General features: G+C 45.2%; 3 protein-coding genes across 3 annotated transcripts; all 3 read left to right on the forward strand.

Moving 5' to 3' along the window:
* Positions 1-4,216: 4,216 nt before the first annotated feature.
* LOC123349074 (ferritin heavy chain A-like) lies at positions 4,217-6,287 on the forward strand. Its single transcript, XM_044986807.1, has 4 exons — positions 4,217-4,400; positions 4,780-4,926; positions 5,522-5,647; positions 6,025-6,287. The coding sequence occupies exons 1-4, from the start codon at positions 4,299-4,301 to the stop codon at positions 6,178-6,180; spliced, it is 531 nt and encodes a 176-aa protein (XP_044842742.1). The 5' UTR covers positions 4,217-4,298; the 3' UTR covers positions 6,181-6,287.
* Positions 6,288-11,078: 4,791 nt separating this feature from the next.
* LOC123349073 (ferritin heavy chain A-like) lies at positions 11,079-15,097 on the forward strand. The gene is made up of 4 exons (XM_044986806.1): positions 11,079-11,283; positions 11,753-11,899; positions 13,101-13,226; positions 13,800-15,097. Exons 1-4 carry the CDS (start codon positions 11,182-11,184, stop codon positions 13,953-13,955), a joined length of 531 nt encoding a protein of 176 aa, XP_044842741.1. The 5' UTR covers positions 11,079-11,181; the 3' UTR covers positions 13,956-15,097.
* A 2,147-nt stretch (positions 15,098-17,244) lies between these two features.
* LOC123349069 (ferritin heavy chain A-like) lies at positions 17,245-20,583 on the forward strand. The gene is made up of 4 exons (XM_044986803.1): positions 17,245-17,444; positions 18,148-18,294; positions 18,783-18,908; positions 20,413-20,583. Exons 1-4 carry the CDS (start codon positions 17,343-17,345, stop codon positions 20,566-20,568), a joined length of 531 nt encoding a protein of 176 aa, XP_044842738.1. The 5' UTR covers positions 17,245-17,342; the 3' UTR covers positions 20,569-20,583.
* The last annotated feature ends 356 nt before the right edge of the window (positions 20,584-20,939 follow it).

The following is a 20,939-nucleotide window of genomic DNA, read 5'->3' on the forward strand; positions in this document are numbered from 1 at the left end:
CTCCGTTGAACTGCTTATCTGAAAAACAAACACTGATCACAGCAAACAGGAGCTATCTGTACCTGGCTGTGAACGATCAAATGAGAGGCAAGCAGTTTGCTTGACAGAGAAACAGCGTTGGATGCAGGCTGTTTGCAATTAAGACTAAGGGTTCGCGAACATTTTGTGATTTTTCAATCCAGGGAAGCTAACACACAGTGTTGGCTCCAAAAATCCACTCTCTCTATCTTCCCCGCTCCCTGTCACAGTACACCACCCTCCACCCCCCTCTTTTGAAAAGCACGTTGTTGCCACTTGAATGCTGGGATAGCTGCCCATAATGCAGCACTCCCAACAGCGCTGTAAATGCTGCAAATGTGGCCACACACCAGCGCTGGTAGCTGTGAGTGTGGCCACACATCAGCGCTGGCCCTGCACAGCTGCACGACCAGCGCTGTAACTCCCAGCGCTGCAACTTTCAAGTGTAGCCAAGCCCCCAGTCTCTGTTTAGGCCAATGTTAATTGTATCTAATTTGCATATTAATTCGAGTTCAGCAGTTTCTCTTAGGGGTCTGTTTTTGAAGTTTTTTTGTTGCAAAATTGCCACCTTCAAGTCTGTCACTGAGTGGTTAGAGAGGTTGAAGTGTTCTCCCACTGGTTTTTGAATGTTATGATTCCTGATGTCAGATTTGTGTCCATTTATTCTTTTGCGTAGAGACTGTCCGGTTTGGCCAATGTACATGTTTGGTCAATATAAGCAGTTTCTCCCCATACTGTAATCACTGACTCTACTTAGCTCTTCAGGAATGAAACCAGAATGACTCAACTAATCTGCTCCTGTTCCACATCAAAAATTGGGGCGATGTGTTCTCTTTAAGCAGTTATGTCTGGTGTCTCAGCTCACTGTAGCTGCAATGTGGCAGAGGGACTAACGCTGAAGGAAACATCCACAGGAATCTCATACTTCTGATTTGCACAAAGTGACAGATCAGACAATGTGATCTACACTTTCTTGTCCCTATCTTGACAAGGTTTACTTACTTGTACAAAGATGAGATAACGATTAGCCCTGGAAATGTTTCATGGCATAATGAGTTTCAGAAGTTAGCCTGCTACCCAAACATTGTCTGGGCAGGGGGCTAAAAAAAGCTGGACGAACAACTTTGGCTATCTGGTTCTGCCTGCTCAGGGGTGGGGTAATAAGGAAAATGCATCCCAGCTCTAGCTGTTGTGGTTCTACTTGAACGAGCATCAGGACTTGTGTAAAGTGCACAGCAGTGTGCAGGATGCAGTGTGTGAATTTCAGAACACTCTGTGTTGAGCACTAACTGCCCTGTGTGGATGCTGCCAGTATGACTTAAAAGGTACCTAATTGATGTGAATATAATCCTGTTTGAAAGAGGATTGTTTTTGTGAACTAAGTACCTTTTATTCACTCCAGTACTGTCCACGTGGGGGCAGTTAGCATGTAACAGTTGGGTGTGCTCTATAATTCACCTTACTCCCCCATAATATGCATTGCTGTGCACTTTAGACAGTGGCACATATTTTCCTTGCTTGTGAACAGACTGACTGCCTTCCAACATTAAACGCTAGTGTGAGTGCTGCTGGGGGTAAGACAAAGACAAGTCACAGTCTGCACATGTAAATAGTAGTATCCATCTGAACATCAATAATTAGGAACAAGCCTTCTCAGTGACTGATGGGAACTTGCTGTGTTAGTTGTGGTGCTTGGAGATAATAGTGGATTTCAGCTACAGCTCTAGAGCGTAGTGTGACGGGTTGGATCACAGAAACCCCCTGGGAGCTGCCACCTGATGTGCCAAGACTACCTCTGCTCCTGTTTTCCCTGCCAGCATAGGACTCCAGCACCCTGTCTTGCTGAGCCAGACACTCCCGTCTGCTCCAACACAGACCCAGGATCTGAATTACTTGCCCCAAAGCTGCAGGTTTACCTGAAAACAGCTCTCAGAAGTGTGCTTGTCTTCAGCACTCAGATGCCCAACTCCCAATGGGGTCTAAACCCAAATAAATTTGTTTTACCCTGTATAAAGCTTATGCAGGGTAAACTCATAAATTGTTCGCCCTCTATAACACTGAGAGAGAGAGATGCACAGGTGTTTGCTCCCCCAGGTATTAATACACACTCTGAGTTAATAAGTAAAAAGTGATTTTATTAAATACAGAAAGTAGGATTTAAGTGGTTCCAAGTAGTAACAGACAGAACAAAGTAAGTCACCCAGCAAAATAAAACAAAACACGCAAATCTATGTCTAATCAAACTGACTACACATAATCTCACCCTCAGAGATGTTTCAGTAAGGTTTTTTTCTCAGACTGGACCCCTTCCAGGCTTGGGCACAATTCTTTCCCCTGGTACAGCTCTTGTCCCAGCTCAGATGGTAGCTAGGGGATTCCTCATGATGGCTCCTCTCCCTTGTTCTCTTCCACCCCGTTATAGATCTTTTGCATAAGGTGGGAATCCTTTTGTCCCTCTCTGAGTTCCCACCCCCTCCTTCTCAATGGAAAGGCAGCAGGTTAAAGATGGATTCCAGTTCAGGGGACATGATCACTTAATTACCCACTTGCCAGCACACAGGGATACAGGAAGACTTACAGGTAAAACACAGTCATTTGCAGACAATGGTCCTAGTTAATGGGAGTCATCAAGATTCCAAACCACCATTAATGGCCCACACTTTGCATAATTGCAATAGGCCCTCAGAGTTATATTTCATATTTCTAGTTTCACATACAAGAGTGATACCTTTATACAAATAGGATGATTACACTTAGTAGATTATAAGCTTTGTAATGATACCTTACAAGAGACCTTTTGCATGAATCATTTCAGTTACATTATATTCACTTATTAAATGTTTATAAAACCATATAGACTGCACAACGTCACATGTTGTAGTTCCATAAGACACGTTGCAAACGCAACAAATGATGTTCTCTTTGGTAGGACAAAGGAATAACTTTGACCTTATAGAACACAGAATTACTCAATTTTTCCACAAATAGGCAGTGTCTACCTTCTCTCTCCTCCTTGTGATAAAGAAACAAGGCAAGTGGCTTCTAGCTATCCAGTGGGAGAACTACATTGGCACCAAGAGGCTGGCTGTTGCTGCTGAGTAACAAAAAGTGGTGCAGAATGTCATTAATCTTATTGCCCATTCTAAATTTTAATGAATCTCTTTCTTCTACAGCACCTGCCCTTCATTTTGTCTGGTTGCTGGGAATTGCGGCACTTGGGTAAGCTGTCCTCCTATGTTTTAGGCAACAGAGGAAGGATGGTTTGTGTGTGTCTGGCGTTTGAATAGAACTCAAAAGTTCTGGGTTAATTCCCAGATTTGCCACAGATTTCCATGTGTGAGGGTGTTTAAGGTTAAGCAACCAAGTAGTTCTACTGACATCATTGTGTCTGCAGAATGAGGGCCCTAGCACATAAACTCTGAAGACATGGGGCTGGTCTTTCATTTTTCTGTAAGGCAACATTCATTCCTACAGCTACGGATAAATAAATGCTGCTGTTGCTTGGCCTTGTCACTCAGGCACATAACCATCCATTCTCTCTTTGTCGCTGGACACAGACTTCATCTGCTGCAAGATGCATCACATAGGCATGAATTACTGGTATTTGGTAGTGAATTCAGGGACTAGTAAGAACCATACTGGCTCTGCAACAGACATAAGCCATTATTTATTAATAAAACCTAAATGGTATTATGTATCCACTGGTTTCATGACCAAATGCTTGTTTTGTCTCTTCCAATAATGAACAGAGTGACCCTAAAGATAGATGTTAGGAAATCACAATGGATTTATTACAGCCAGAGTTTGTCTACACCCATCAATACAGAACAAAGGCTAATACCCTTATCTTTAATTTTCTATGCAAGAAGGCTCCAGAGGATCTGCTCTCATTTTAATTTCCTATTCACTTCTATGCAGGAGTGTTCTGGTTCCAGTAACAGTCAGGTCCTAGAGATTATTTCAGTGCCCCAAAAGACCATGCTAGTGGAGGAAAACATCCACAAAGCTCAACAACTCTACCTTGTTTCAGAGCAGCAGATGCCCAGTTGCTGAGTCATGCTGTGGCAATACATTGCTGATTGGTTCCTTGAGGCAGAAGGGATTTCCATTGGATGGCAGAAGCTACCCATCACACCCACACCATGCTCCAGACAGTATTAAAACCAGCTGTGAGGAAAACCCTTTCCATGTCTTCTTCGGGGTGGTTTGTTCTGGGAGTGTGTGGATAGGGCTTGGTGAGTGCTCAGTGCTTGTTATCCTTTCTTCTGTGAAGTGCTGTAATGGAGTCTCAGGTGCGCCAGAACTTCCACCGGGAGTGTGAGGCTGCTATCAACTGTGTTGTGAATTTGGAGCTGCGTGCTAGCTATGTCTTCATGTCTATGGTGAGTCAGAGGTGTTCTTAGCTGAAGTGGAAAACAGAAAATAAGACCCTATTACTCTAAATGTTATGACAAACTCCTGTAAAACTTTTTTGAGGTAGCTGAGGCTCCTTTGTAATAGAAAGAATTATAAATGCTTACTCAAAGATTGTTGTATTTCACCTGGGTAAATGGTTTTGCAGAGATGGAGTTGTACAAGAGCACTAGGGAAACCTGAGACTGCTTCAGAGATGGGACTAAAACTCTGCTAACCCTGTAGTACTACTATTGGATTACACCTATATGTGGCATTTAAAGCCTGTATGGACTGAGTTCTGCACTAGCAAAGATCTTTAATATCTCAATGCCTGGCTGGGTGTGTCAATCTCGTATTTCTTCCCAGTCTTGCTACTTTGACCGTGATGATGTGGCCCTGAGGCATATGGCTCAGTTTCTGATAGAGCAGTCCCATGAGCACAAGGAGCATGCAGAGAAGTTCCTGCAATACCTGAACAAGCGAGGGGGATGCATTGTCCTGCAGGACATAGAGGTGAGGGGACGGGGAACACAGTCACTTCAGTGTAGTATCTGATCCATAAGATGCTCTAGGGAGGGACTACTGGAATCAAAGCTGATGTATTGTAGGGAAAAGGTTCAAATTCTGCTTGGGATCACACAAAGCAGAAATGTATAACAGCTTCCCATAGATGGACATGCTATCAAGTCAGCTAGGTGATGGGCTCTACCTGCTTACTATGCAGGGTATACCCTATGGACAGGGGACTAGAATGTGATTCCTTGCCTATCTAGACATAGGCATGAGAGGCATAGTGAGGGAATAAGCTTGGAGAGCTGTTGCTTAGTATTAACCTGTCCTGGTAGGCTAACTCAATTAGCTGTAAATGTCTTGAAATCACATAAAATGTGCCTCTTCCAGAATTGCAGTATTGGTGTTGGTAGAGACTACTAGTAGCAAAGGGAATAATGACCTACATTGCAAAGGGACTACTGGCATATTGGCTATAACAATACTAGAGAATAGAGGTGAAGAGCAGTAGGACAGATTTTCCCCACTGGGTCCTAGACATTAACAGAGCTAGAGCAGGTATGGGTTGTGACTAACTTTCTTGGTGGCTATTTCACAGAAGCCAGAGCGGGATGAGTGGGGGAACAGCCTGGAGGTCTTGCAGCATGCTCTGCAGCTGGAGAAGACCTTGAACCAGGCCCTGCTGGATCTGCATAAAGTGGCTACAGAGCAGAATGATCCTCATGTGAGTATAAGTTGGCAGGAGGAATGGAGGTTGTAGTCAGCAAAGTTCAGAATGGGAACTCAAATTTAAAAAAAAATTCCTGTTTTGGAAAAAAACAGGGTGTTGGTAAAGGAACACTCTTTTCTGGAAAGTTACAACTATTAGTTTTGAAGTTGTCAATCTAATCTGTTCAGCTTCTGAACCACTTTATTTCAAACATTTTGTCTTCTCTCCCTTTCTGGCCACACAGTGTGACAGAATGAAGTGTTTCTGTCTTCCCCCACATAACATGTACAGTTAGTGAGTTAAGATCTGTGAGACTCAGTGTCAGGTAGTCAGAACTCTTTACTAGGCACATAAGAGCTAGAATAAGCCTTCCTGGTTTCTTCTTTCTGCAGCTTTGTGACTTCCTGGAGTCTGACTACCTGGAGGAGCAGGTGAAGGCCATCAAGCGGCTGGGAGACCATGTCACCAACCTGAAGCGCCTGGGAGTGCCCCAGAGTGGCATGGGAGAGTACCTGTTTGACAAGCTCACCCTGGGGCACAGCAGCTGAAGTCTGCACTGGCAGCTGCAATGTCCAATTGAATATATGTGCCTTTCCATTCCCAAATCAAAAGATGTATTGAGTAAGTGCTGACAATAAAACTTCCTCATCTAGAATCTGTGTGGTGTGATTTCAGTGTATGCAATGGGATTTTGGACCACTTGGTGATCACCTGTCCTGGAACAAACAGGAAGAAAAGATAGTATCCATCTAGTAGACTGAACTGGCTATTTTGGATGCTAAGACAAGGAATTGGGTAGAGGCAACATACAATGATTCCCATGGTCTGTGCACCAGGGAGGGGGAAGCTCTTCCTCTGCTCGCAACACATTTCAAATCTTCTACCTGAAACTCCACTTCAGAGGGCCCAAATCTAGACTTGTAAAGGCAATAGGGGTCTGCACCTTGTGGCTAAGGCTCTATCTTTATTTCTTCCTTCTATTCCTGCCTCTTTCTCTCTTCTCCTCTTCCCTGCCCACCCCTCCCCGGTTCATGTGACAACCTCTATTCCAAATAACTAATTTGTCAGCCCCTCTCTCAACATAACTTTTTAATTATCCTCTAAATGGAGGGTTTCTCACTGATAAACCACTTAGTCCTCCACTCAGAACTAACTACAGGGGACTCTCCTGTCTGTATCTCCAGTTGCTGAACTACTTCAACTCTCATTCTATTCCTGCAACTAGGGCTGGTGTATGTAGAGGCAGGTGGACAAAATCAGTAGTGGGTGACTTCAATCTGTATTTCCTGCACAGGTGTGCTTAAGCATATTCAAACCCATAAGAAGGAAAAAACAGGAGATGGTGATTGTTTCTGCACAGGGATAATGGAAAAGGTCACCCAGTGTCTCTTTATTATAGTAGAGAAGAAAATTGTGGGGACCATAAGTGACTTGCATGGTTATCTGACAGTAGAGGGCTACAATACTAGTAAAGCTACTGTGGCAGGCAAATCATCACCTGATGATTGTGGCTAATATGTATAAACATCACCCATTTGTTCCTGAGAACATCTTAATTCCTCCTCATAAGCTGCCATATGTCTCTTCAGCAACTGGCAGACTCTACAATAAAAAAGAGGTGGAGGGGAAATACACATGCCTGGAGGAACATCATTGGGGTTGTGATACTGCAGATCAGTCAATGGGATATGTACACAACTGATATAACTCTGGAGCTATGCTAGTTTACAGTGGCTGAGGTTCTGGCCCCAAGTAGCTCCTGCAACTTCTTCACACTTGGTACTGGAAATTGAATCTCTGCTGAGAATTGGTTAAGCTTCTCTTGTAAAAGCAATCATTGGAGCTGCCCAGGAAAGGGCATTTCCATCCTGTGTGGAATTTTGGGTTCTTGAAGAGTTCTCCTGTGCTGAATCAGAAGCAAAAACCCCCCTCCCCAACAAACAGCACAATTTCTAGCAAAAGGAATGGGCACTCTGTCCTTGGACACCAGGGCCTGGGGCAGGAGGAGTGTTTGGGGTGAGGAGCAGGCTGTGGCTCACTATCTTCAGTGAGTGGTGGAGTTGATGCAGACTAAATGTTTGGTGTCTTGATCAACAGTGACTAGACACCAAAGTGGGATGAGTGGGGGGGACAACCTGGAGGCCCTGTAGTGAACAGGAAGCTGGAGAAGATTCTGAACCAGGCCCAGCTGTACTTGTATAAGCTGGCTATAGAGAAGAATGGCCCCCATGTGAGTATGGTGGCAGGGAAATGCAGGGCAGCTTTGAAAAGGATGGTGGGAATTGGGGGGCGCTCTGCTCTGTCTCAGGAAAACTCTCTTGTACAGAAGCAAGGGTAGAAGAAATGTCTGGAGATATTGCTCTCCTAAAGAGAACTCCTTCCTCTGGGGATGGGTGAAGGATTTTCTTGTGTAGGAGAGAATGTAAAACAACTTAGGATGTGTTTTCTTGTTTTCTACAGTCCACCAGGGGCTTTCCTTTTCTCTTCTATAGCTGAGAATCAGTTCGGTCTTGCCTTATGCTATTTTGGCTAAACATCTTCCCTCCAGCTGCTTTGCGGCAGCAGAATCTTCTCTGGTGTCCGGAGGCCCTGGAATGGGAGATGAGGAACTAAGATGGTGACATGCTTAGGAATAAGCCCCTTCTACTGCAACTGTGTCAGACTTCTTTGGGCATGTGGACAAGTTACTTACTATCTCCTTGCCTTGGTGAATGACCTTCAGACTAGAGAATATTGTTCTCAGCTGTGGTTGTGAGAAGGGATGTTCGCTAACAATACTAGTTAGCTCAAACATACAAGTGCCATCATGCAACAGTCTGAGGGTTTTCCTCGGAGGACAGAGGGACAAAGATCCCATAACTCAGCATGACACCATAACCTTGCAGTGGTGAGCTATGTGTACTGAAATGCAAAGGTGCTATCCTAGGTGGAACAAATCCATCTTCTAATCTTTCTTCCTTTTTCTAGCTGCAGCTGTGTGATTACCTGGAGAAGCAGGTGAAGGCCATCAAACATCTGAGAGCTCACCTCACCAACCTGAAGTGCCTGGGAGTGCCCCACAATGGCATGGAAGAGTACCTGTTTGACAAGCACACCCTGGGGGAGAGCAGCTGAACAATGCACATGGGATGCTCTCCTCCAGCATAGTAAAGCTGGATCAATGGCCGTCCAAGTGCTGAGAATAAAATGTATTAACCTGTTGAAATCTCTAAGGTGTCTGTCTTTCTGGGGGAGGGGGATGGGAATCACAGGGAGCATGACAGAGGTTGAGGCGGGCTGCTATTGGAAAGGCTTAGCCTAGATATACATCCCATGTGTGCTCTCCTGGGGGAGGGCTCGGCAGTTGTATTACCCCTAATGTAATTTCTTTCTGGGTATTGTAGGAAATGGACCAACTACACTTACTCACACATAGTGTGATACCCTTTATGCCTGGTCTAGGGCTGAAGGTGCTACAATGTCACTTTGTGGGTTGAAGGACAGAGCTTCCATCCAGTCCCACATTCAGTTGTGTAGAAGCTGGGGTAAAAGGAGTGCACAAACGAGTAGTATCGCTATCTGACACAGGGAAAAAGTGTGTGTGGGGATAAACAAAGAGCTGGCTTAGAGAAGTGACTGGAGATAGTGAACCCCCAGTAGATGGACCTTGGCTTACAATTCTTATTGCTCAGCTGCCACTTGGAAGGGAAAATGTGGTGACGTAACTAGAAGGAGTCACAGATCAATGAAGGGATATCTATTAATGTGCTGATTTCAGAACCATTGTGAAGCCACTTTCTGCTCAATTCTGTACCCTCAACACCAGTGCCTTCTAGGACATCAGATGGTGCTAACCAATCTCATCACTTTGTCTTTTTCTCGAACTAGCGTGTTCCCCCTAGCAATATAACCACTAGCACAGAGGTTGCTGATTTTTGTGATGCTGTGTGAAAATAAAAACAAGTGACTAAATATGGCTTCTGGAAAAATGTTCAATACACTCAGGCACTGAACCGGGGTGGAGGAGGGAAATGAAAGCTTGCAATTTGTGTGAAACGAGGGTCAAAAGATAAGCACTCTGTCCTCATCAAACTATTTTATGCCACTTTTCTTTTGTTTACATTCAAATTAAAGTTTACTAGAGAAGTGAAAAGGATAAAGCTGAAACACTGTGTTTTGAAGCTTCAGAATGAATTGTTTCAACAATGTCCCATTCAAATATTAAGGAAATTGATATCTATCTCTTGCTTTTGTCTAATCAGGATTTTCTAACTGAAAAATTGAGTTACAAGAGGTGGGACCATCTCTAGTTCTAAAGCTAGATTGCTGGGGAAGGAGTAATAGTGCTTTCTGTCTACGTGTGTGTAGGCATCAGGACCATATCAGCCTTGGTTTCTTAGCATTCAGGAGTGGAGGGGAGCCAACCACTGAGCGAGAAGCATCTCTTGCTGCATCTCTACCTCCTATGTCTGACATGAGGGATGTGGCAACAGTCCTGCGCCTGCCAAACCATGCCTCCAGCAGCTAAAATGAATGCTCCCAAGGAAAAATTAACCACATTTTCTGTCAGTCTTGTTGCCTCTGCTCTTAAGGTTCCCTGCTGAATTTGCGTTGGGACACTTCCCAGCAGAGCCCATAGAGATTTCAGTCCTCTGTGTCGTGACAGTAGGGGCAAAGCAACTCTGGCAGCCCCATTGGTGATAACTTGGGCACCGGTTTGCACCGGCCAGCAGGCCTGTCTTTTTGCAGAGAAAGAGGTTTCCTGTTGGAGGGGCTACATAGTTCAGTCTGAAGCTGTTCCCTCTCCTGGGGAGATAGAGAGGATGAATTGCACCTTTTTTAGCACCAGGCAAAAATAGCTGTGTTTTTGCAAAAAGTCTGAGGTGCTGGGCAAGATGGCTGTGAGGGGGATATTTGTGTTGCCAAAACACCGGAGCCTCAGTCACTAATGCATGTCTCGGCAGAATGAAATATTCAAAAGCACTTAAGTGTCATTTTGGAAAGTGACTTAGGAGCTCATGTCCCAGTGCTTTTCAGTGAAACTCACACTTTTGAGTGCCTCAGTCACTCTTGGAGGTGGGACTTGGGTGCTTTTGAAAACGGATCCCATAGTGTCTAAAAGTAAACAGCATGACAGTAAAACTATTAGTTTCCTGCATGGTTCTAACCATACAGCTAGTTACTCGAGGTTAGGACATGCTAAGGAAGTGAGCAAATAAAACAATCAGCTAAGTGACTTGTTCAAGGAGAGTCCATAGCCCCCACCCTCCTCCTATTGTGGCTGTAATGACAACAGGGGATGTCATCTTGATGAGCCAGCCTCTCAGCTGTGAACATTCTCTGACAGTCCCACCCACAATGCTGACTGGTGCCTTGCTGAGGAAGGGAATTTCCATTGGTCAGCATCAGCTGCCCATCACAAGCATTCCCTACTCTGAACAGTATTAATGCCACCTGTCTTCAAGTGCAAGTTCTGCTTGCCTTTGGGGTGTGTGTTCCTGTTGTGACAGAGCTTAGGAGCGTTCCAATTTTTTCCTGAGCTGTTATAATTGTATTTTCTAGGTCCTGAGATGGAGTCCCAGGTGCGTCAGAACTTCCATGCTGAGTGTGAGGCTGCTGTGAACCACCTGGTGAACCTAGAGCTCTATGCTAGCTATGTCTATCTGTCTATGGTGAGTCTGTTGGTGCTGTGTGCTTCCCCCCCTCTTCCCCCAGTTTATTTCTAGCTAATGAGAGTGAAAATATGGAACAAATGCTGTGTGTGAACTTGCAGGTGAAATCTGTGTGCTAATGAGGAAATGGGAAGACTGAGATATTTTGGTGGTGTGCTATGACACTCAGTTGCAGTTGTAGTGAGGGGAAGTTCTTGAAGGGGAATGTCTTGGGATGTGGCTCTCTGGGGAAGGGGGAGACTGATTGTAATAGCAACTTGCTCCAGATTGCACAAAGAATAATCTCTAGAAGCTTAGACTTCCCTTCTATTTCAGTTAAAGATGCTTGCATTGTACCTGGCTAAAGGCAAAAGATGAAAGAGACAAGCTGGCTTGTGCCCATATATGGGGGCTTGATAAGTACCTTTTGATATTGACCTGTAGTAAACACCTGATGCATTACCTTTGCTGTTCTCTTCTGTCTCTCTAGTCCTACTACTTTGAGCGGGATGATGTGGCCCTGAGGCATGTGGCCCAGTTCCTGAAGGAACAGTCTCATGAGCAGAAGGAGCATGCAGAGAAGTTCCTGACCTATCAGAACAAGCGAGGGGGAAGCATTGTCTTGCAGGAAATCAAGGTGACCACAAAGGGCGCTTGCTGTTCAGTCTTGCTTTATAGTTGCTGCATCTTGTCACACTGTCTGGAATGGCTAATGACTGAGTGCTGCCTCAGGGCAGACAGCCCAACTGGTGGTGTGTTCTAGAAGTAGATTTCACCAGCCCAGTACTAAATGTGTCTTCCCAGACTACTACAGCAGCCTATAATGGAGTCACAGACCATCCACTTGAATGCTCCAGCCTATCTTGCCATCTAGGCAAGCTGGACTGGTGAATGGTCACTTACACCAACTATCCCAAAACATCCAGTCCCAAGAAACCCATCACTCACTTGGGTTGACTTGTACCTTCGATCTCACACCAGACAATACTAGTAGCCCAGTCTAAAAGTTTTTCTAATTTATTTTTTTGGTTTATCTGCTTTAACATCTCAACATGTACAGGTGAGTCCCAGTCTAGAATTCCTAATGGTAACAGATGTTACCATTAGCCAGTTTTCCAAACATCTCTCAGGGCTACTTAGAATAATTCTGGGGATCTCAGTCCTCTCATTCAGTTAGTCTGCTGTTAGACTCCAAACAACCCAGAGATGAAGGTTTTTCCCCTTGTGTCCATATCTGTAGCTGCTAGTGGGGGAAAACAAGCTGACAGCATCATTACCACCCCATGGGCTCTTTGCCTGGCAGAGAGAGGCATGCATTTAGAGTCACTGGTCATCCCACACAATGATCACTGTCCTTCAAATGCACAAGGGTTAGTACTTGCCTGTGAAAGCTCCATTTGCATTCCACAAGGATTCTTTCTTGTTGGATGGGGTTTTTAGTTACAGGGGTGCATACCACATAAATGTTTGCTATTCATCTAACATCCTACAGATAAGTGATAACAAGGCAGATAATGTTAGTTTTCATGAAGTTTACATTCTTAACAAGGACTTTGATCTATACTAATACCCAAATGAACTGGCCTGATTTCCAGCAGTGAGTTTGAGGTCTCAGCTGACAACTAGGCTTTGGTTAGAGTTGGCACTTGGTTTACTGGCATCACATATCTCAGATGCTTATTACTACTGCCTATTAGACAAAGGTAGGTGATTTTTTTTTTTTCCAGCCCCCACTTCACTTCTTAAATGAAGGAAGCCAACTCTCCATGCAGAGTAGACACTATTCCCTAGCTCCAGTGGGAGTCAAGTGTCACATGGCTTTGTTTGGGTTTGTACAGAAGCCAGAGCAGGATGAGTGGGGGAACAGCCTGGAGGCCCTGCAGTGTGCCCTGAAGCTGGAGAAGACTCTGAACCAGGCCCTGCTGGACCTGCACAAGCTGGCTACAGAGAAGAATGACCCCCATGTGAGTATAATGGCAGACAAATACAATGCCACTGGAGCAGATGTTTGGAAGCACTTGTTCCTCTGGGGTAGTCTGGCTCTGGAAGCCTAGAGACTCCCCTTCCTCTCCCTTTTCTGGGGTGAGGGAGATGAAAACATAAACCAGCTGATGCTGTGTTCAGTCTTCTGATCTGCCCAGAGATGCTCTTCTCTAGCAGGAGAGAGCTCCCTACTCTTTTGCCTCCAGGCATCTGCCTGTCTCTGTGCTAGGGGGTGTCAGATATTTGGAAGATCTAGGCTGGGAGAGGGAATTATGGTTACAATTGTCAGTCTGTCTTACTGGATCTATGCCTTAGATTGCTGGCAATGATGCTTCCCATCCTTTGACTACAGAGCTTCCTTGCTCCGAGGGTGTGGGAAGCAATATTAACAATTGGAGTTCTCCACATAGAGCTGACAAGTGGTGTTTCACACTCTACTGACATGTGCCAGGGAGAGATGGTTGATTTTTCCACCCCTAGCTCTGCACTGAAATGTAATGGTATATAGTTGAACTGGAATGAATATGCTGCTTCCTTCCCTTGCTTGGCTGCAGCTGTGTGACTTCCTGGAATCTGACTACCTGGAGGAGCAGGTGAAGGCCATCAAGCGGCTGGGAGATCATGTCACCAACCTGAAGCGCCTGGGAGTGCCCCAGAATGGCATGGGAGAGTACCTGTTCGACAAGCTCACCCTGGGGGAGAGCAGCTGAACTACGAGCTGAGTGTCATGCAGACCTGTAGGTCTTCATAGCCAAATAGACAAGGTGTAGCAACCTAGGGCCAGGCACTGACAATAAAATGTTCTATGCATCCAATATCCTGGGTCTTTGATTTGCTCAAGATGAGAATTCCTATTCTTCACACTGTGCAGATGGGATGACTGGTATGTTGGGGCATGGCAGTAGGGTCCTACTCATCACTGCTTCTGAGGGCAAGAGCAGAGTGTAAAATACTCTGGCCTCTCAAATTCTTGAGATTACCCAAGGTTTGATGTTCTATGTTGCCATAGAATGGTGTCTCTCACCACAACCTACCCCAAAGGGTCACTATCCCTGTAGCTACTGATCTTAGCTGGGATGTGGGGGAAACCCAGTTAAAATCTCAGCTTTGCCTGAGTCGGAGCTGGGCCTCAAGTGTGACTTCTCCCACCCCAGGTGACTGTAGTAACAGACTATGCTGGGGTTAGTCTCCCTTGATGGCTTTCAGCAGAATAGGAGAAATCTCTCTTCTTGAAGCTGGTACTACTATGGAGGGTGTGGTCTAAAACCACACTGTGACAGGGCCTCCTGATAGTTATGTGGCATCACTCCACTCATCTCCCACTACATCCTCTCCCTCCTTTACTAGGGCTCTGAAGTAACCTCATCCTGTACAAAGGGAGCTGCTCAATGACTCACTCCCCACCCTGAAGGGCCATCTAGGTGAGGTAAAGTTCCTCTTCCTTCCAGCCTGAACTTCCTGCTAAAGAGCTCTCCTCCCTCTGCCTCATGTCCCCTCAGCTACTCCAACTGTCCTTCTCCTCCTGCAGCTTCTGTTAGAAGCACACAGCTGGGCTTGAATGAAATTCAGATGGGGGTTACCTACTGATGTGTGCCAAGTGAAGAGGCGTAGCTTCTAACTGTAGTACTGCCCTGTGGAGCTAAGAGGGTATTCACAGAGCCCAGGCGAAGGACACTGCATGACTGTTTGTTCTTTCTCAGGGAAATGGGGAAAATCGACCCAGTTCCAACCTTCACTCCCCAGGAGTCAAGAAAGCAGGAAACTTTCCTACCATCCATGCTAGTGTTAGAAAATGTTGGCAACTCACCCTGTGGGAGGAGTAGGGGTAAATAACTCTAGACTTAGTGTAACCAATGCTCAATGAGGGTCAGCTTATGGCAGCAGTGAGCCATGGTATTAGCCCAGTGACTATGGGAGCCTGCAGTGGGCTTAGTCAAGTTAGGGTGACTTACTTTCATATTACTAAAGATGGGGAGTTTGGTTCACTTATTTGCTCTTGTTTGGATGTGCCCCATGTCCCACAACTTTGTGCCTAGTTCTCTCTTGCTGTAATGGCCTGATCCTGCTCTAGTGGCAAGGGTGGGGGAAACAAGAAGCAGCTACAGGACCTCATGGGGACTGTGGTACTACAGGTCACAGGCAATGGAAAGTCTTACCTGTAAACAAACAACAAAGAGCCAGGTATGCAGCAGCTGTAATTCAATGCAGCTCTGCTAACGTTCAGTCCCAAGATAGTTAGGTTTGCACTTTTAATTTTATTCTGGGAGAAGAAGAAAATATTAGGCCATTGCCAATTGTTTGATTTGTCCTATTGAGTAGTGCAAGAGCATTAATCTTTAGCTAGCCCCATTCACCCAGCAAAACCCCAAAGGTCTTTCCCAAGCTATGAAGAAGTGCTAAGCTGCCACTAACATGCTGCTCGCTAGTGGGTGAAAGCCAATAGTTGTCCACCTGCAGCACTAACTGTCGGGTCTGAAGACAGGCTGGAGGCTGTATAATTGTGCCAATGGAAAAAGTAGGGAGAACTTGTAATGACCCAACCTGAACACAACCCTGCTCTTCTAACAAGGACCTTTTTCCTCCATCATGACTTCTGCAGAGAAGTGCCCTTAGTACCAAGGATAATGTCTCTCCTTACTGGCACCTCATGGACAACACTTGAATGGTTTCACTAGCTGTAGCAGGGGAGGTGGAGGGTTGGGGGGAGACACATCTTATAATCCAATGACACTAAAAGGGACTAAACCAGAGGGAGGGTGGGGTGGAGAAGAAGCCAACGGCCCTAGGAGAAATAAGGGGCAAACTAGCCAATCTTTTTTTCCTCAATTTGAGACAATTGCTTGAAAGTGTTTCTTTATCAACTATTATTTGTATTCTGCAGCAGCCAGAGGGCAAAAGCCAGGACATTCTAGCTGAACCCAGCTCTTTTAGACAGAAGTGAGGTGCCTGGGGGACAGAGTTTAGTTAATATTTTCAATTGGTATCTATTTAAATAAGTCCTCAATAAAAGGCAGAAAAAGAATGCACTGCTGCCTTGTGTTGGACCCCTACACCTTTTTTTAATGACAGCAGGGGTGTGTGTCACAGAGGTACAGAAGCCAAAATGTCTCTCTTTCAGATACTAGATCACAGATGTGACCTCACCTGCTGCTTCTGTTGAGCTGCCCATCTCACCCCCTGCAGACGTGCACACCATGACAGTTCCTGGTGGGACCTCGATCCGCAATCGCTTCCCTAATTCTGGTGTCTGCAAAGGCAATAGTGTGAAATATCTCCGCCATCAACCTGGTGTTCCTGTCCCAGCAACCTCTCTGTGTCCTATGTTCACCACTCTCCCTGTGACTCCCACATGTCCATACTACAGTGCTGGGCTACGCTTGGGATCTAAAAGAGAAGTATGACTACACAGAGAAGGGACTGTCAGATGCATAACAGTCACATGCATCATGCCAAGCCTCAGACACCCAAGGGCAGAATTCAAAGGAAACATTGACTCGTGCACAATTAGGGTGACCAGATAGCAAGTGTGAAAAATCAGGATGGGTGTGGGGGGGTAATAGGCACCTATATAAGAAAAAGCCCCAAATATCAGGACTGTCTCTATGGTCAGCCTATGCACGATAGGCATTATTGCCCCAGACTCCTGATGCCACTTTCATCTCTTCAGAGCAGCTCTTAGTGGGGAAATCTGACTTATTCGCTGTTTTCTGCACATCACAGCCAATTCCTCAATTATCAAACATAAAAGAACCAGGGAGTGACCTCACTGTTGTCTTCTTGGAGAATATCTACAATCCCCAGCTCCTTTAGCTGGGCTCAGAGCAAGAGAAGAAATGTCTCTAAATGAACCTCTCCCTGGTAGAAATGCTGCTATAGCCACACCCACAATGTTAACTAGCCCCTTGCTGGAGAAGGGAATTTCCATTGGCCAACAGCAACTGCCAATCATGCCTACAGCCTTTCTGACCATTATTAAGAGCAGCTGTGCTGGGGGGAGATAGTTTCACTCTCTTGTCTGGGTGGAGGTTCTGATTTCACAGAGTTTGCATTGAACTGTGTTTTCTTCTTATCTAGAAGCTTTTGTTGGACTGGCAAAGATGGAGTCTCAGGTGTGCCAGAACTTCCACCTGGACTGTAAGGCTGCTGTCAATCGCATGGTGAACTTGGAGTTGTATGCTAGCTATGTCTACCTGTCCATGGTGAGTACTTCTATTTCTCCTGCTGCTCTCTATTTGAAGGTAATTGTGGCCTAGGGTTGCAAAAGGGCATTGTTAGAGAGTTTTCTTGGTCAGGTGTGACTTCTGGACAACTTGGTTTCCTAGTCTGGAAAGCACAGAGGTCTTTTGCTGAATGACCTACTCCTATTCTTTCAAGGCAATGAAATCCTGATGTAAGCTGCAGCCATATTTCAAAAGGAATTGTGCTTCTTTTTCTCTAGAGACTTCTAGTCTCTGGATGATGGTGGCTGCTACAGAAATTCTCCCCTATTCAGAAAAAAACACAAACAAATAGGTTTGTGTTTATGAAGGTTCTATATGCATCTCCTCCAGGCAGTCTCTCCTTTGCAGTGGACTGAACTGCAAACTGAATGCCAGATATGATGGCAACTGATTCAATGGCAAGGATCGCTGCACAAACCAAATACTATATAGTAGTGTGGGGGTCTGTCTAACAACAGCTGTGGGAAGTTGCTCTTCCTACAGGCTGGTGGTAGTGAGACATGGGCTTCTCCCAGAGTTGCTCTAATCTTTGGATATGTGTGTATTGCACTACTGTAATTTCATGGCTCTGAGTGTGCATCAGTCTAGACACTGACCCAGATCTCTAAATTGCCTGCTATTGAGTCTGGTGTAGCCATGTTAAAAATATTGTCTTCACTAATGGCTTTGACCTTCTCCCTAGTCTTGCTACTTTGACCGTGATGATGTGGCCCTGAGGCATATGGCCCAGTTCCTGAAGGAGCAGTCCCATGAGGAGAGGGAGCATGCAGAGAAATTTCTGACCTATCAGAACAAGCGAGGGGGACGCATTGTCCTGCAGGACATCAAGGTGAGAAACTATATAAAACAGGCTTTCTTCCAAAAATTTCACACAAACTAATGAGACCTATGGATTTGGGGGAGAGAGAAAACAACTAGAGGTATCAGAGGCTGGGCTTTTCATTTTAGACAAAATTAATAATCTCTGTACCAATCATTTCCCCCCAAAGGTATAACATGGACAGCTCTCATAAATCATCTACTTAATACAAGTGCATGCAGTTCTACAGTCATGGTATCCTGCTTGGTCCTTTACCCTTTTTTTTGTATATTAACATGTTACTTAGAGTTCTAGTTCTCACTGAGTAGACCAAAAAGATGCTTCCTACAGAAATAACAATTTTTAGCAAAAGAAATGGGTGGTACTTCCTTGCACACTAAGGCATGGGGAAGGAGAAGTGTCAGGGTGAGTAGGCAGTGGGTCACCACGTACCTTCAGTGAGTGTTGAAGTTGGTTTGGACTGAATGTTGCTTGGTTTCTTGGTCAACGCTGAACAGAAGCCAGAGCAGGATGAATGGGGAAACAGCCTGGAGGCCCTGCAATGTGCCCTGCAGCTGGAGAAGACTATAAACCAGGCTCTGCTGGACCTGCATAAGCTGGCTACAGAGAAGAATGACCCCCATGTGAGTATAAGATAGTGGGAAGAAAGGGGATAAGTTGGCAACTGCATGGAAAGAACATCTTGGTTATTGGCCTACTGGCCAATCTTGTGAAAAGGAAGAAATGTTCTGAAGCAATGAAGCTGTAGTGCAAATGTTACCAAACTGTGGTATTTAGACCACTGAGGTCATCTGAGCTTGATGTTGCAGCCATTCACTTCACTACAATATTTTGAGATTGTACATGAATCGGAAGTCTGGAAGCCACTGCTGTATACTACTTCTCACTTTTATGCCAAGTCAACTTGCGTCTTTTAAGGAAGCTGCCTCTCACAGCTGGGAACTCTGACCAACAAGTCTTCCTGATGGAAAAACAGGGTGGCTTTTTTTTACATGGTGTCAAACCTTCCAAAAGTTTGAAAATGTAGACATCCACAAATTAAGTGACAATTTTAAAACTGCATTTTTCTTGGTTTTCCCCACTTGTAGTTTCCTCAGGCGCCCCCTTCCCCATTGAAAGCAATAGAATGGATGCTCTCTAGGTTTCCCCTTTTATACTCTAACACCTTCAAAGCTCTTCATCTCTGAAAAAGGAGTGAGATAAGAAAAGTGTGTGTTTGTTTGGGGAGTTGGAGGTGTGTCTGGGTGGAAAGGTTGCTGGGGAGTAATTAGCTGATCAGGTCATACCTCAGTTAAAGCAACCTCTTCTAAGGAAGGGCCTAGTTCATGCCACTGCTTTATAGAGTTGTGCACTCTCTGTACTTGGCCCAGCTAAGATGAGCCTTAAAAGGAGGCACTTCTGAACTGGGCAGGGGACTGCTAATGACCAGAATCTATCATGAGTTAAGGGTCCACTATTGCCAAATGTTCTGATAGGGCCATACTTGTTTCCCAGTGGATTAACTAGGGCTGTACAAGAGGGTGAGGAAGGGAATGATGGGAAAGGACCCTTCCTGGAAGAGCGACACTGCTAACTAAATAGAGCAACTTAGACTAAGGGGTGAACATGTAAACTTCAGTGCAGTTTAAAACCAGCAGAAAGGGCAGTATTGAAATGAGAGGCAGCAAAACACATGCTCTCAGAGAATTGTGAGATGTCTTCTGTATTCCTTGTGCCTGTTAACAGGACCTTAACCTGTGGTGGTTGGCATCTGCTACTGGATATTTCTAGCCATACGTATAGAATGTTGCTGGAGGAAGTAAAAAACATCACCAGCATGAAGCTTTTTCCCAGCTAACAATCTCTAGGCTAAAGCCCAAAATGCATGGGAGTAGCTATAGATTTAAGGGGTGTGTGGGGAATTTGGACTGTAAGTAAATGTTTCACTTGAATGACTGCTCCACCACTATCTCTCCTGGCTAAAACTTGAAGGAAGAACGCCCATTCTTTCCAGTCCCAGGACTCTTCAGTTAAAGGTAGCAGATTTCAAATATCTGTGTTCAGTCCTTTCTGGTCACACATCATGATGTGTGTGGGTAACAATCTAAGATCTGAGAGATTGAAACTAAATGTCAATTTACCTTGCAGCTCTGTGACTTCCTGGAGTCTGAGTACCTGGAGGAGCAGGTGAAGGCCATCAAGCAGCTGGGAGACCATATCACCAACCTGAAGCGCCTGGAAGTGCCCCAGAACGGCATGGGAGAGTACCTGTTTGACAAGCACACCCTGGGGGAGAGCAGCTGAACTACTTACTACCAGGGTTTCTTGTCATGCTGCCTGTTATAAATCTGAATAAAACTTGACTTTCAGCTGCAATCTAGTATCTGCTCCATTTGTATGGGGGAGGGGATCAGGCCTCTGCAGAGGGTGCAGGAAGTCAGATGGAAAAGTAAGGATGGGGAATTGCTAGCAATCATGCAGTGTGGATCTAAACTTGGGTGGTGCCTTGTGTAGTTTATGCTCAGCAGTATGTAAAGTAGGTGTGGAGAAGAAAAGGCTGGGTCTTGATGTAAGAAGTGGTTAAGAAAACTAATCCTTCCTAGACTTGCACTGCCATGGATATTGGCAAAAACAGGCCCTCTAAACACCATCCTATGCATTTAGTTAAAATTGCA

Source organism: Mauremys mutica, chromosome 14, assembly GCF_020497125.1.
Source record: "Mauremys mutica isolate MM-2020 ecotype Southern chromosome 14, ASM2049712v1, whole genome shotgun sequence".
In the NCBI taxonomy this organism is placed as follows: domain Eukaryota; kingdom Metazoa; phylum Chordata; order Testudines; family Geoemydidae; genus Mauremys; species Mauremys mutica.

Excerpts from the sequence above, each read along its gene's own strand:
- LOC123349074 (XM_044986807.1), top strand. The coding sequence starts at position 4,299 with ATGGAGTCTCAGGTGCGCCAGAACTTCCACCGGGAGTGTGAGGCTGCT. Across the intron at positions 4,401-4,779 it reads GCTATGTCTTCATGTCTATG|TCTTGCTACTTTGACCGTGA; the intron begins GTGAGTCAGAGG and ends ATTTCTTCCCAG. Across the intron at positions 5,648-6,024 it reads CAGAGCAGAATGATCCTCAT|CTTTGTGACTTCCTGGAGTC; the intron begins GTGAGTATAAGT and ends TTCTTTCTGCAG.
- LOC123349073 (XM_044986806.1), top strand. The coding sequence starts at position 11,182 with ATGGAGTCCCAGGTGCGTCAGAACTTCCATGCTGAGTGTGAGGCTGCT. Across the intron at positions 11,284-11,752 it reads GCTATGTCTATCTGTCTATG|TCCTACTACTTTGAGCGGGA; the intron begins GTGAGTCTGTTG and ends CTGTCTCTCTAG. Across the intron at positions 13,227-13,799 it reads CAGAGAAGAATGACCCCCAT|CTGTGTGACTTCCTGGAATC; the intron begins GTGAGTATAATG and ends GCTTGGCTGCAG.
- LOC123349069 (XM_044986803.1), top strand. The coding sequence starts at position 17,343 with ATGGAGTCTCAGGTGTGCCAGAACTTCCACCTGGACTGTAAGGCTGCT. Across the intron at positions 17,445-18,147 it reads GCTATGTCTACCTGTCCATG|TCTTGCTACTTTGACCGTGA; the intron begins GTGAGTACTTCT and ends CCTTCTCCCTAG. Across the intron at positions 18,909-20,412 it reads CAGAGAAGAATGACCCCCAT|CTCTGTGACTTCCTGGAGTC; the intron begins GTGAGTATAAGA and ends TTTACCTTGCAG.